Here is a 12,814-nt window from a genome sequence, read left to right on the forward strand (position 1 = left end):
GACCCAAGCCGAAGGCAGAGGCTTAACCCACTGAGCCACCCAGGTGCCCCACCATTCTTAACCTTAAGAAGGAAGATGGTCCAGTAACCCTGAGTGAAGAAATCAGGAAAAGTAGTTGCTACCTCTGATCCTGCCATGAATTAGCTTAGTGACTTCTGGAAAGTCATTTAAACTCTCTCAGCCTCAGATTCCATATGTGGAAAACGAGGGCCATGGACAGTAGCAAGGACAGATGTCGTTTTCCCCCATCCAGGTTTTTGGGTCCCCCTTCTCTTGGTAGGAGCACTTACAGGTGACATTTTCCCTGAGGAACCCTCCTTCCCCCACTCTCAGTCCTTGGTTTGGGTGAAGCTGACCCTTCATCATATTCTGGGTGAACATGTGATTCTGGTCTGCCCAATACCACTTTCCCCTGGCCTCAGCACTGGGTCCTGGAGGGAACATGAACCAAGCTTGGACCAGGAGAGGCAACCTCAGGACTTCTGGAAATATCCACAAAGAGGCACTCCTCCTCTAGGGTTAAAGATTGAAGCCTGGGGCCATCCTGCTACTGCTTGGGAAGAGGGAATCACAATGAAGCCTGAATAGAATGAAGAGATGGGAACAGACAGATTTCTGATGACTGATGATTGAGTGACTGGATCCAGCTGTGACTAAACCCTGGCCTTTTCTGAGTTGATAAAACTTCCTCTGACTTGAGCTAGTTTGACCTGTTTTTCTCTCCATTGCTGCTCAAAGAGCCCTGGCAAACACATTTGAGATGAACTTTCAGCTCTGTGACTGCCACTGTTGGTTGCCTATCCAGCAGCCAGTTCCCCACTCTTCCCGGTTGCCAGAATCTACTTTTCCCACAAAGCTGGAGGTGCGGGATACCTGCTTCCCAGCATTCCTTACAACTGGGGTGCATGACCCTGAGTGATGGTATCTGACAGGAAGATTGCTAGGGATGAGCTGGGGAAATGCTCCCTCCCCACCCCAGTAACAAGAGCTACAGAAAGGGAAAAAAGCTTGAGCAGCTGCTGAGTAATGCTGGGCTGACATGTGATGTCTGGAACTGCAGCACCCATGTTGATGAGATGCAAGCCTAAGAACAAAGCAGAAGCTCTCAGGATGGCAGAACTGGACAACAGGGGCACCTGGATGGCTCAGTCTGTTAAGTGTCTGCCTTCAGCTCAGGTCATGATCCCAGAACCCTGGGATCAAGCCCTGAGTCCAGCTCCCCACTCTGCCTGCTCCCCTCTCCCTGCTTATGCTCTCTCTCTCTCTCTGTCAAATAAATACATAAAATTGTTAAAAAAAAAAAAAAAAAAGAACACGACAACAGAATGAGCCCGGGTCCTTGTGGTAACACTAAGCCACTGAACCAACCCTGGAATTACTTACCTCCTAAATTCTTAGTAGGTGGAACAATAAAACCTTGAGCAGAAAGCCTCCTTTGTTGGGCTTTTTGTTGCTTGGAGCCTAAAGCAACATAATGAATACAAACTCGGATGTTCAGAATTCTTAACAATGGTTGAATGTTTTACTGCTTATTTCACTGCCCCTTAACATCTATAGAGCGAGGTAAGTATTTCAGAGCTTTGTTGTGAAGAGTTCCTCACTGGATCCCAAGCAAGTGCAATGCCCCAGACTCTGGTCATGAGTTCTGTACCCACTTCCCGAAATTCCTTGCCTGTGACAGTGATGCTTCCGACTTCCAAACTTAGGTTTGAGAAGGCATTCCTTACCGTCACAGTGACCAGAAAGGTACCTGCAATGCAAAGGGTAGACAATTATGGGTGTTGTAATAAATTGTTTGACTTTTGCTAAGACAGCTCTCTTAGCATGTACTTCTCAGTTCCACTGATGGCAGAATTTGAATCTTTCATCATCTGAGCATTTAATGAACCCCTGTTGTATACCAGACATGGTGCAAAGCTCTGGGGACACAGAGATGAATGAAATGTGGTCTTTGTCTTCAAGGTCCTTATAGTCTAGTAGATATTTAGGAGACCAAGTGCCAAACCATGGCAGAAATTGGTATGGGGGCATTGTGGACATGGAGCAGGGGATCACTTCATGGATCATGGATCATGGATCATGGTTCATGGAGGGGGTTAAAACTAAAGTTCAAAGGACAAAAATAGTGTCCATCCTTTGAGGAGAGATTCCAGCAGAAGGAAAGACATGACAGAACTTTTAAAAGATTGCGGGGTAGAAAACAGAAAAGAATTTGTAAGACTTATTTGGGGTACATATGTATCCCACCCCTCTTCTGTCATGGGGAAGGGTGGTAGGTGCTACCTTCTCAAGTCTAGAGGGAAACTCATGAGAGGGGACGCTTGGAAAGGTGAATGTGTGCTCTTTGAGGTTGAGGACCCCCATGGAAGTGTTCCTTACTCATGCCCTGGGAGGGTGGTCTATGACAGGGGGTCATGACAGAGGGTGGAGTGAGAGGGAGAGAGGGAGGGAGGAAAAGTTCTGCATTCCTGCCTTTGGAAAAAACTACAGTCACTACTGGTAGCTGGCCAAGGAAAAGGTGAGAATTTTCTGCAGACCAGATGTTTGTCTAGGGGAAAGGGAGTGCTGGAAAGGGCAGCAAGAATGAGAACAGAGAGGGCGCCTGGGTGGCTCAGTGGTTTAAGCCTCTGCCTTTGGCTCAGGTCATGATCTCAGGGTCCTGGGATCGAGCCCCGCATTGGGCACTCTGCTCAGCTGGGAGCCTGCTTCCCCCTCTCTCTCTGCCTGCCTCTCTGCCTACTTGTGATCTCGCTCTGTCTATCAAATAAATAAATAAAAATCTTAAAAAAAAAAAAAAAGAATGAGAACAGAGAATGACCTTCTTGGTGATCCAGAAGCAGCAGCAGCTGGCCAGCTGTGGCCAGCTGAGGGAGAGGCATCACCCCTGTCCCGGGAGCTGGGGGACACAGCAGAGGCTTCAGAAGCCCAGAGAAGCTCCCATAAGACAGCTGCAAACATCTGCTGGGCCCTGACAGCAAGACCAGCCAGGACTGAGCCAATGCCACCAGGTAGTGAGGATTTCTGTTCTACCTGGTTCCCTCTCCTTCTTCCTCACCCCCTTCATCCCTGGAGCCATCCAAATCTGTTTTTCTTGTGGGGAGAAGACTACTTGTCATCTAAGAGTAAGCCAAAACCTCATAGGGCCTGCAAAGATTTTATCTATTATCCCCTGCCAAACAACTTTTATAGAAGACAAAAATTAATTTGCATTTGAATTATAGCCTATATGTTGTATGTATTTTCCATTGTCATTTCATTCCATTCTGGATTCCCCCTGTTTCAAGCTGGACCTCTGATACCTGGCAGAGTTCCAGTGTTTTTCTTCTCAAATCTGTCATTTAACCTGCTATGTCTTTTGCCATCTCTGCTGCTGAGGGCATGATAACCCCACACCTGCTCAGTGTTCCCCTCTTTCTGACATACCTCTGAGACCCAGGGCTAGGGACCCTGGGGACAAGATTCTAGGTGGGCTGGAGGCTCTGTGACCCTCATCACATTCCTGCCTGCTGACCTCACCGCACTGCCCTGAAGGACTCTGTTCTCTCCAGATTAAATGCAAATGTCTGCTGTGGTCTCTGCCCCTGGTGGTGCCAGCCAGTCTGTCACCCTATCTCTGTTCCAGCCACATCGTGACACTTTCTCTCTTCTCCCTTCCTCTCCCACTCTTGTTTTTACCTCTTTCTCTCCCCCAAGGGCATGGACTAGTTTCCTGAACCACACACTCCTCTAGAAATGATGGAAAAATTGGACTACTCCAGCCCTCCTTCAGTGGTTCTCAGTGGGGGAGATTTTGCTGTCCAGGGGACAGTTGGCAATGTTTGGAGGCATTTCTGTTTGTTGGGACTTAGGGGCCTGGAGCTGCTGGCATCTAGTGGATAGAAGCCAGGGATGCTGCTGAACATCCTACAATGGGCAGGACAGCCCATTGTATGAGACAGTCCATTGTATGTTGTATGACCATTGGGTCATACAACAAAGTATGACCCAGTCCCAAATGTCAGAAGGGCCAGAATTGAGAACTCCCGTGACTCTGAACTCTATGAAGGCAGATAATAAGTCTCTTCCTTATTTTTGTGACATAGGCTGGATGCTGTGAACCAGGTTTGTGACCAGGACACACTGAAACTGGCTGGCAGGATGCTGGACACCTGAGTCTGGAAGGGAAGAGGAAGGAAGTTTGGAAAGGGGGTCTGCCAACCCCAAGTACCTTCAAGAGGAACTGCCACATGGTAAATCCCAAATGGCGCCTTGAGGCTTTCTTCTTGGTGGGTGAAGGTTGCATTGAGTCCTGCCACTTCAAAGGTCAGCCCCTCTGGGATACCATGAGCCACCGAGATGTTGACCAGTAGGTCTTGTCCAAGCTCCAAGTGGTCAGAACCCCAGGAGGCCTGTAACCCTGACAGAGGCTCCATGAAGTGGACTGTGATGTTTCTAGAGGGTGCAGAGGTGGTGGTGTTGCTGGTGGCTCGGATCTCCAGCTGGTGCATCCCGGGGCCAATCCTTTGCTGGGCCGCTCGGTCCAGGGTCAGATTGTAGGGCAGCAGGCCGCTCAGTGTGGTGAACTCAGCCAGGCTTGTGTTGCCTGACAGCACAGTGTAAGTCACCCCTGTTCCTATGTGGGATAAGAAATATTTAAGAATGTTGGCAGCAACCATGCTGGTGACTGTACCAAAGTAGGCAAGACTAGCTCTGAGATCAAGTTCTGGATATAGCTAGGGGCATGGTATAGCCATAAAGACATGTGGAAGTGTGAGTCCCAACCCCAAGTATTAACTGTGGTTATCTCTGAGTAATGGGTACATGAAGGATTTTTCTTTTTGGGTCCTCTCTGCTCATCTGTACATTCTAATTTATACTATGCATGTGTTACCCATAAACTTAAAGGTTTGTAATAAAGATTTGAGAACATTTTGGTGACAGGTTTGGCCTTGGAAGAAGGCTAAGAAGGAAGCATCTCCCAAGGCATGGCTGATTTTTATGCATGACAGTTAGCCTCCAGTCTTGTGCTAGGCAGGAGCAGCTGAAGCCATTTCCTTCCACCTCTGCAGCAGACTGCCTGGAACCCTGCTCCTCAGGAACACGCAGCCTGTCCCCATTAAGATGAGGCTCCCTTACAGGCTGGCACTGGCTGTCCAGCGGAATATTGTGGTTGACTCTGAAAATCGGATTTAAACCACCGAATTATGATTCTCTCCAATAGAAACCAAGTGAGTATATTTTCTTGTTTGAGCAAGGACGATGCAGCTAACGCTGCAGAGAATAATGTTAGCCCTCCGACTCTCCCATTTACTGCTCCCTCTCCCCACACTCGGCGAAGAGCAGGCACTCAATTATATTTGTAGAATGAAAAATGAATGAAGGATTATTTTAGGTTTCCCAGGTGCACAGAGCACCATCTTCAGCCGACAAGGACACCAGAACAGAGAGGAGCCCCAACTACCGCGTTTAAGGGCCTGTAATGGCTCCGTGAAGTCCCTGCTGAGTGAGGCTCTGGGAGCTGCGAGGTCGGACTGAGTCACGTCCTCACCTCTGCAGCTCCACGTCAACGCAGTTTACCTCAACAGGCTTCTGTCCAGGTCGCACATTGGACCTGTGCCTGCAGGAAAGATGCTGCCTTCGGTGATGATGGGTCTTAGCTGGTAGGGTCTCTATTGACAAAAGGGATAATATTCAAGAGTATTCAACAGGTGAAATTGCGTGGGTCCCTCCCGACAAAATAGGATGGATATTTTGATAAATCAGAATGGACACTGTGACCAATCGGAATAGATGCTGTGACCGATCAGAAGGGACACCTTGCCTAATCAAAATGGACACAATGACCAATTAGAATGGCCTCTGTGACCAATCAGAAAAGAAACTGGCCAATCAGAGCAGACGCCAGCCATAAGAGGTGCTGTGGCTGGAGCAGTGCTTGTCACTGACTAGCAGCCCTGACTGGGGGCAGCATCACTGTGCCAAGCTGGGCAGTGCTGGCTGAACTGGGATGGCCTCAGGCCCAGCTGGTAGCTCTCCCAATCCTAGTCAAGTTCCCCCAAGAAGGAGTGACTTGGAAATTCAGTTCTTCTTACGGGACTGTGGGCGTGCAAAAATGGCATTCAGAAGGCTGAGAGCTTCACTAGCTTACTAGGCTTAAGACTTTGAGCCAATTTCTGAATGTTCCCTCTGTTTCTTCATCTGTAAAATAGAGATGATAGTAGTAATGTGTAACAGTATGTGGAGATAAAACTAGTACATATAAAGCACTTAGACCAGTTACAGGCACATACTAGGTGCTAAGTAAATGAGCTAAAAAACTAACTCGGTACCTGAGTGCCAAAGCCTGGGAGTTGGATGGATAGATTTGGGGAAAATCAAGGTTGCCTTGACCTTGACCATTTCTGCAGACTCACCTCCATCAAGCACCACCTGAATCCACAATGGGTCCCCGAAGACAGCACAGCAAAGAGGGCTGGCTCCTGACTGGGACAGGCTGGAGCACCCAGTCACACTGAGCTGCCCTATCTTGTCTCGGATCGTCACATGCTTCTGAGCCATCACGTGCCACTCAGTGGTTGTGCATTCAGCAAACACAGTGAATTCCCCGGGGGCCGTGAACTGGTGGATGATGTTGCTGGATGAACTGCCGGCAATAGTCAGTGTTACCAGTGTTAGGAACACACACACACATACATTCACACATGTGTGTACCCATGCACTCACCCGCCTCACACTCCCCTGCTCTGCAAAGATAAATGAAGAAAAAGATGCTACTCAGCCAAGCTGTTGGTGTTCATGAAGATTACGTGGGAATGTCTGGAGCAGGTAGAAGTGAAAGAAAGAGCAATAACCAGCCAGGAAGTTGAATATTTGGTTACAAGTCTTTTTTCTGCTATTTATTTCTTCTGTGGCTCACATAAATCCCCTTTCTGGGTCTTCCTTGCTTCATCTGTAAAATACTATGCCCCAGTCTACCTTTCTGAGCCATATTTTCCCATGTGTAAAAGGGGACCCTAGCCCAAATGTATCAGAATTATGGGTATGTTTTGCTTCTCATTTTCTCAATGAAACTAATTAAAAATCTCTTAACAGGGCCTGTAAAGCCCCACATGACCTGCCTTCCTGAACTCATCCCCATCTCCTGCCACAGCCCCCTAGCTCAATGCCTACTCCCACCTCTCTTCAGTTCCTGGAATATACCACCTCCTGTCTGCCTCAAGGCCTGCAAGTGTGCTGTTCTTAGCTGGGAAAGCTCTTGCCCATCTCTGCTCACACTCACGCTGTTCCTTCTGTTCTCAGCTTAAACATCGCCTCCTCAAGGAGACCTTCCTTTGGTTCCCTATGAAGGAAATGCTGCAGCTTCGTTGCTTCTCCTGGGTGACACTCATCCCTTGTGTGCTTGCTCAGTCACTCTCATTCTTTCTGCAAGGTTGTCCACACAGTGTCTGTCTAATTCTCAGTTATAAATCTGACACCAACACAGTGCCCAGCACAGAGTGGATGCTGAGAAATATTTGACAAATGAGCATATTTGTGAAAAAGCATGGAAAACAGTGACCTGACTTTTGGTGCTGGCTACCACAGTGTAAGCCCACCAGAGCCTATTTCTTCCATTGATTACCATGAAAACCCTGGGCAGATTTCAAACAACAGCTGACAGGTGGGGAAGAAAGTAAAAACTTTAAGAATTATCCATAAAGATGGGGTTTTCCTGTTTTGTGTATTTTTTAACCTCCTGTCTCTCTTGGCTTTGTCCATAGGGTAGCATGAGTCATGAAACTGCACAATGGATGAAGAAAACAAAAACCTCTAGAGAAAAACCCTCTGTTTAGCCAGAGAACCAGGAAAAGGGACCCAATGAGCTTGAAAGCACAGGGAAAATATCTGTTTTGTGTTCTCTTGTTTCTCTCTTGGCCCTGACCTAGGCTATCCTCCCTCAGAGCTGCATTGACTACTTAAGGGGATACAGACACAAAATCCCTAAGAGAAAACCCATCTTTCTAGCCAGAGGAGCAATGGAGAAAGACCTGTAGGAGCTGGAAACTGTGGGGGAAACCCTGAAAAGGAGAGATCTGGAGAGGAGGATCCCCCCACTTCTGTGAACAACCCAGCACAAACCATGACCTCACCCAGAAATTATGCAGGTGCAAAACAGCCCCAAAGACACACAGCCAAGGCTTTGTTGAAGTCAGACTACAACATAAACACCACCCAGAGTGCCACATGTGTGGGGCAGACCCAAACAGCTTTGGAAACTGAATGGACATGGGAAACACGGCTCACAGAAGGCAAGTCGTGAAGTGTGGTCTGAGTCTAACAGGGGTGCTGCCAGCTAAAACAAAACAAACAACAAGCCATTTTCCAGAGGATTTAAACAGGATCCAGAGTCTCAGAACCTACTGTCAAAATGTCCAGAATAATCCAAAATTGCCTGATATACAAAGAATGAGTAAAATTTGATCCAGTCTCAAGGGAAAACATAATAGATGTCAGCCTGTAGATGACTCAGGGGTGGAAATTATCAGACAGACTTGAAATCCACCATCATAACCAAGCTCCATGACATAAAAGTAAATCCTCTTTAAATGAATGGAAAGCTAGACATTCTGAGCAGAGAAACAAACTATTTTTTAAAAAATTAAAATTTAGAAAACCACAATACCTGAAATAAAAAAATTTTACTAGATGCCTGCAATAGTTGAATAGTGACAACAGAGGAAAGTTGGTGAACTTGAACATAGAGCAAGAGAAAGTATCCAAGTTGAAGAACAGGTGTTAAATACATTTAAATATTAATAAAATATTGAATTGTTTAAAATGAGCAGAGCATCACCAATCCATGTGACAGTATGAAAAGATAAAATATTTGTGTCATTGGAGTACCAACGAGAAGAGAAAGATTGGTGTAGAAAAATATACTGAGGAAATAATGGTGAAAACCTCCTCAATTTGGGAAAACCCTACATTTAAAGATTCAAGACCCCCCCAAAGGAAAAAAAAGTGAAATAATGGTGAAAACCTCCTCAATTTGGGAAAACCCTACATTTAAAGATTCAGACCCCACCAAAGGAAAAAAAGTTAAAGAAAACCATCCCCACACATATAGTTATCAAACTGCCAAAAATCAAAGATTAATGAGATAAATCAAAAAACCAAACTGCTGGAAAAAATGGCACATTACATGTAGACATGTGAATGAAAGTAGATTTCCCCTCAGAAACCCATGGTGGTCAGAAGACTGTGGCAACATCTTTAAGTGTTGAAACAAAAGAACTTTCAACACTTAATTCTATATCCAGCAGAAAAGTCCTCCAGGGAGTGAAGCAAAATAAAGGCATTCTCAGGAATAAAGAAATCCTCTAAGAGGATTTGTTGTCAGAAAATCTACTATAAAAGAAATGGTTAAGGGAGTTTTTGCAGCTAATGGAAATATCAGAGGGGAACTTGGAATTTCAGGAATGAAGGGAGAGTACAAGTAATGGTTAATTACCTTGGTAAATGAATAGGCTACTTTTCTCCCTTAAGTTCTTTAAATGTGTATGACTGTTGAAAGGGTTTTCGATGTATATAAGTGTCCTACATAGGACAATTATAAAGGAGGGTGAGCAATGGGACCCATATGCCAGTAAGGCTTCAACATTTTACTGAAGTCAATACTAACTCCATTTGGACAATGAAAGATTAGATGTATATATATATATATAGTAATCCCTGAAGCAATTACTAGAAAGGTAATAAAGAGAACCAAATAATATATATGTTAAAATGGAATACTAAAAATATGCAAATACTCCAAAAGAAGATAAGAAAGGAGAGGAACAGAGGGAAAAATAAACAAGGGTGAAGAGAAAACAAGTAACAAAATATAGTAGACCTAAACCTAACTATATCAATAATTACATATAAATAGTCTAAACACAGCAATTATTGTGCCAAATGGGATTTTAAAAAACCAAGACACAACCAAAGACTGTCTACAAGAAGCCCACTTTAAATACAATGATAAAGATACGTTAAAAGTACAAGTATAGAAGCTACACCAGCAAACACTAATGAAAAAATGATGGAGAATGCTTTATTAATATCAGACAATGTAGATTTCAGAACAAGAAAACACTGACTCTTTAGAGAAATGTGAAGGATGGTTTTGAATAGCAAAATCTGGCCTGTTTTTCAGGGATCTGCCTGGAAGAAGCAACTCGTTCCATTTTCTGAACTCTGCTGCCAACTGAAATTGCCCAGGACTAAAAGGCAGAGAAACGGATTTTTCCTAATTTGTCTCCCAGTGAGCTCACCCAAGGGAAAAGACAACAAAGTGGTTTTAGAAACTGCTGCCAACAAAGAGAAGATATGCTCAGAGTACAAAGCAACAGAGGCAACAACTAAACATTTCTGTTACGACGCTATGAGCCAGCAATTCCACTCCTGTGTACAAACCCAACAGAAACATGTACATGTATGCACCAGAAGACACGTGCTCAAATGTTCACAACTGCGCAATTTGTAATTGCCAAATGGGAAATCACCCAAAAGGACTGCCATCACTAGAATGGATAAGTAAACTGAAGACTGTCCATACAATGGAATGCTATATAAGAATGAGAAAAAATAATAATGGTTACGCACAACAGTATGGACAAATCTCAAAAAGGTATTGTTGAACAGATGTCAGACACAAAAAAGAATACACTTTATGATTCCATTTATAGAAGCTTCAACGGGTCGCACTGATTGATAGTGGTAGGAATCAGTACTACTAGGGGCCTGAGGAGGATTCCTGGGAGGCAGGTCTTGTTTTGTTCCTTGATCTGAGTGCTAGTGACATGGGTGTGTTCACTGTGTAAAAATTAACTGAGCTGTGTCTTTGTGTGCATTTTTTTTGCATGTATCTATGCTTCAATAAAAAGTTTAAAAATTACTTTAAGATACTGCCACTCACTGATTTGTACATGCTGCTTAGTAGTTGACATTAATGGGATGTGGCTTTTATTTTATTTTTTTTAAAGATTTTATTTATTTATTTGACAGACAGAGATCACAAGTAAGCAGAGAGGCAGGCAGAGAGAGAGGAAGGGAAGCAGGCTCCCTGTTGAGCAGAGAGCCCGATGCGGGGCTTGATCCCAGGACCCCGAGATCATGACCTGAGCCGAAGGCAGCGGCTTAACCCACTGAGCCACCCAGGTGCCCCGGGATGTGGCTTTTAGAAAATGGAGAAGATAGCTCGTATTTTTTATCTTTGCTCATAATGTCTAATTGTTATGAATACCAAGGTCTGTGTCATTTTGTTCATGTCACTCACAAGTTGCTAGCCAGCTTCGTGGACAGATCAGGCAGTGTGGTGGAGTGGAGAGGGTCAGAAGCTGGAAGTGAGGTCTCCAGAGCTCCATTGGCCACCTGCATAACCTAATGTCTCAGTGCCCTTGTCCATATAAGAAGGCGAGAGCCATTCCCGGCTGGGTCATTCTAGGGTTTACATGAGACCATGGCTGAGTAAGTACCTGGCATGTAATGGACTCAAATATTGTATTTTTTTTTAATAATAGGATGACATTTATGCCACTTAGCCTCTTAGAAATAAAGGTAGTGTCTACTTCTATGTAATGTGAATATAATGGCCACAGTTGTTCATTTCTGAGAATCAACTCTGTGCCGGTTCTTTTCTTCTTTTTAGTCCCATTTAGTCCTTAAATTACCAAGTGATATTAGCAATATTTGCAATAATATTAACAATCACAGATCATGTACCTGAATGCCTAAAGATTCTTATATATCCTCTGTAGTGGATGCACGTCACCGAGAGCCTGTCCTCCGAGACCGAGGTCTGCATCCCCCCAGCACTTTGGCCTGTTAGTGCTGGAGGGCTCACAGCTGAATCCATCTCCAGGAATTCCCCTTAGCTAAAGGGAGCTGGCTCCCACAAAATGCCATCTTGCCTTCAATGGCTGCCCAGGGCCAGAATACAAAGGTTCCACTCTCTTGCCTCAATCAAGTCAGGTCCTAGCTCTAGAGTTCTCTATGGGTTTTAGAGGGGCCTGTGTTGCTAGTGTATCCCAGTCCAACTTCTGCCCCTTCTCCATCCAGGTGCCCCCCAGGAAACCTGTGCCACAAATCAGTTTCCTGGTACCCAACCTACATATTCTCCAAAAACAATTTCTCTAAACTGGCTGGCAGCAAGGCTGTTCATCAGCATACCCCTTTTGAGTTTTCCAGCATTGTCTTTCATTTTTTCCCACACACCTCTGAAATCCTGTTGTACTACGGGGCTCTAAGTTCCGTGAGGAGACCTCAACCCCTTCACATCCATGACCTCCCTTGCTGTACCTCCTCTGGTCCTGCCTGGTTCCCCCGAAAGACTTCAGTCCTTTGTGACCATCACTTCACCCTCCACATAATTCCTCTGAGCCTCCCAACATTCTGTGTACATCTAGGTCACTCTACGTTTCATGTTGTCTTGAGAATTACCGATTTCCGGGAAGTCTCCCCTGCAGACTCAACTGTGCGCAGAGGCAGCTCTAAATAGACCCCAAAATGACGACAATCTCCGAATATGTCAGTAGGTGGCGCTAAGTTACCCAACACTGGACAAGGACAACTTTCACCTTCACAAATTGTTCCATAAGGTGCATAATAAATTTCAGAAACAAAGTTTTCCACAACAAACAGTAAAGCAAAACAGCCTTAGGTTCAAATGAACACAAGACATGGGAAATGCAAGGTGAAAAGGAGCTTCTAAAAGAGAAATTCTTAGACTTTTATTACACTGTTTCTATTTGAGATTGGATTCTCCCCAGTCAGTTCATGCTGTCTACAACAGAGCTCGTCCGATTTAGGTTTT

The 12,814-nt window shown here is 45.0% G+C and overlaps 1 protein-coding gene and 1 long non-coding RNA gene across 7 annotated transcripts in view; one reads left to right on the forward strand and one right to left on the reverse strand.

The window, feature by feature from the left end:
- The window catches only part of LOC106005947, a 97,659-nt gene extending 86,762 nt beyond the window's left edge, over positions 1-10,897 (forward strand). For all 6 annotated transcript variants that reach the window (XR_006605620.1, XR_006605618.1, XR_006605623.1 and 3 more), the window contains 3 exons: positions 4,083-4,229; positions 5,049-5,207; positions 7,740-10,897. This is a non-coding gene — a long non-coding RNA (uncharacterized LOC106005947). The remainder of the gene's footprint in view (positions 1-4,082; positions 4,230-5,048; positions 5,208-7,739) is intronic.
- The window catches only part of PKD1L2 (polycystin 1 like 2), a 90,608-nt gene that overhangs the window by 63,789 nt on the left and 14,005 nt on the right, over positions 1-12,814 (reverse strand). Inside the window, exons 6-8 of the mRNA XM_004753929.3 lie at positions 6,393-6,622; positions 4,208-4,612; positions 1,673-1,750 (exon numbers count right to left, since the gene is read on the reverse strand). Of these exons, the coding sequence (XP_004753986.1) occupies positions 1,673-1,750; positions 4,208-4,612; positions 6,393-6,622 (713 nt within the window). The remainder of the gene's footprint in view (positions 1-1,672; positions 1,751-4,207; positions 4,613-6,392; positions 6,623-12,814) is intronic.

This window comes from Mustela putorius, unplaced genomic scaffold (assembly GCF_011764305.1).
Source record: "Mustela putorius furo isolate JIRA1106 unplaced genomic scaffold, ASM1176430v1.1 tig00000174_pilon_pilon_pilon, whole genome shotgun sequence".
Lineage (NCBI taxonomy): Eukaryota > Metazoa > Chordata > Mammalia > Carnivora > Mustelidae > Mustela > Mustela putorius.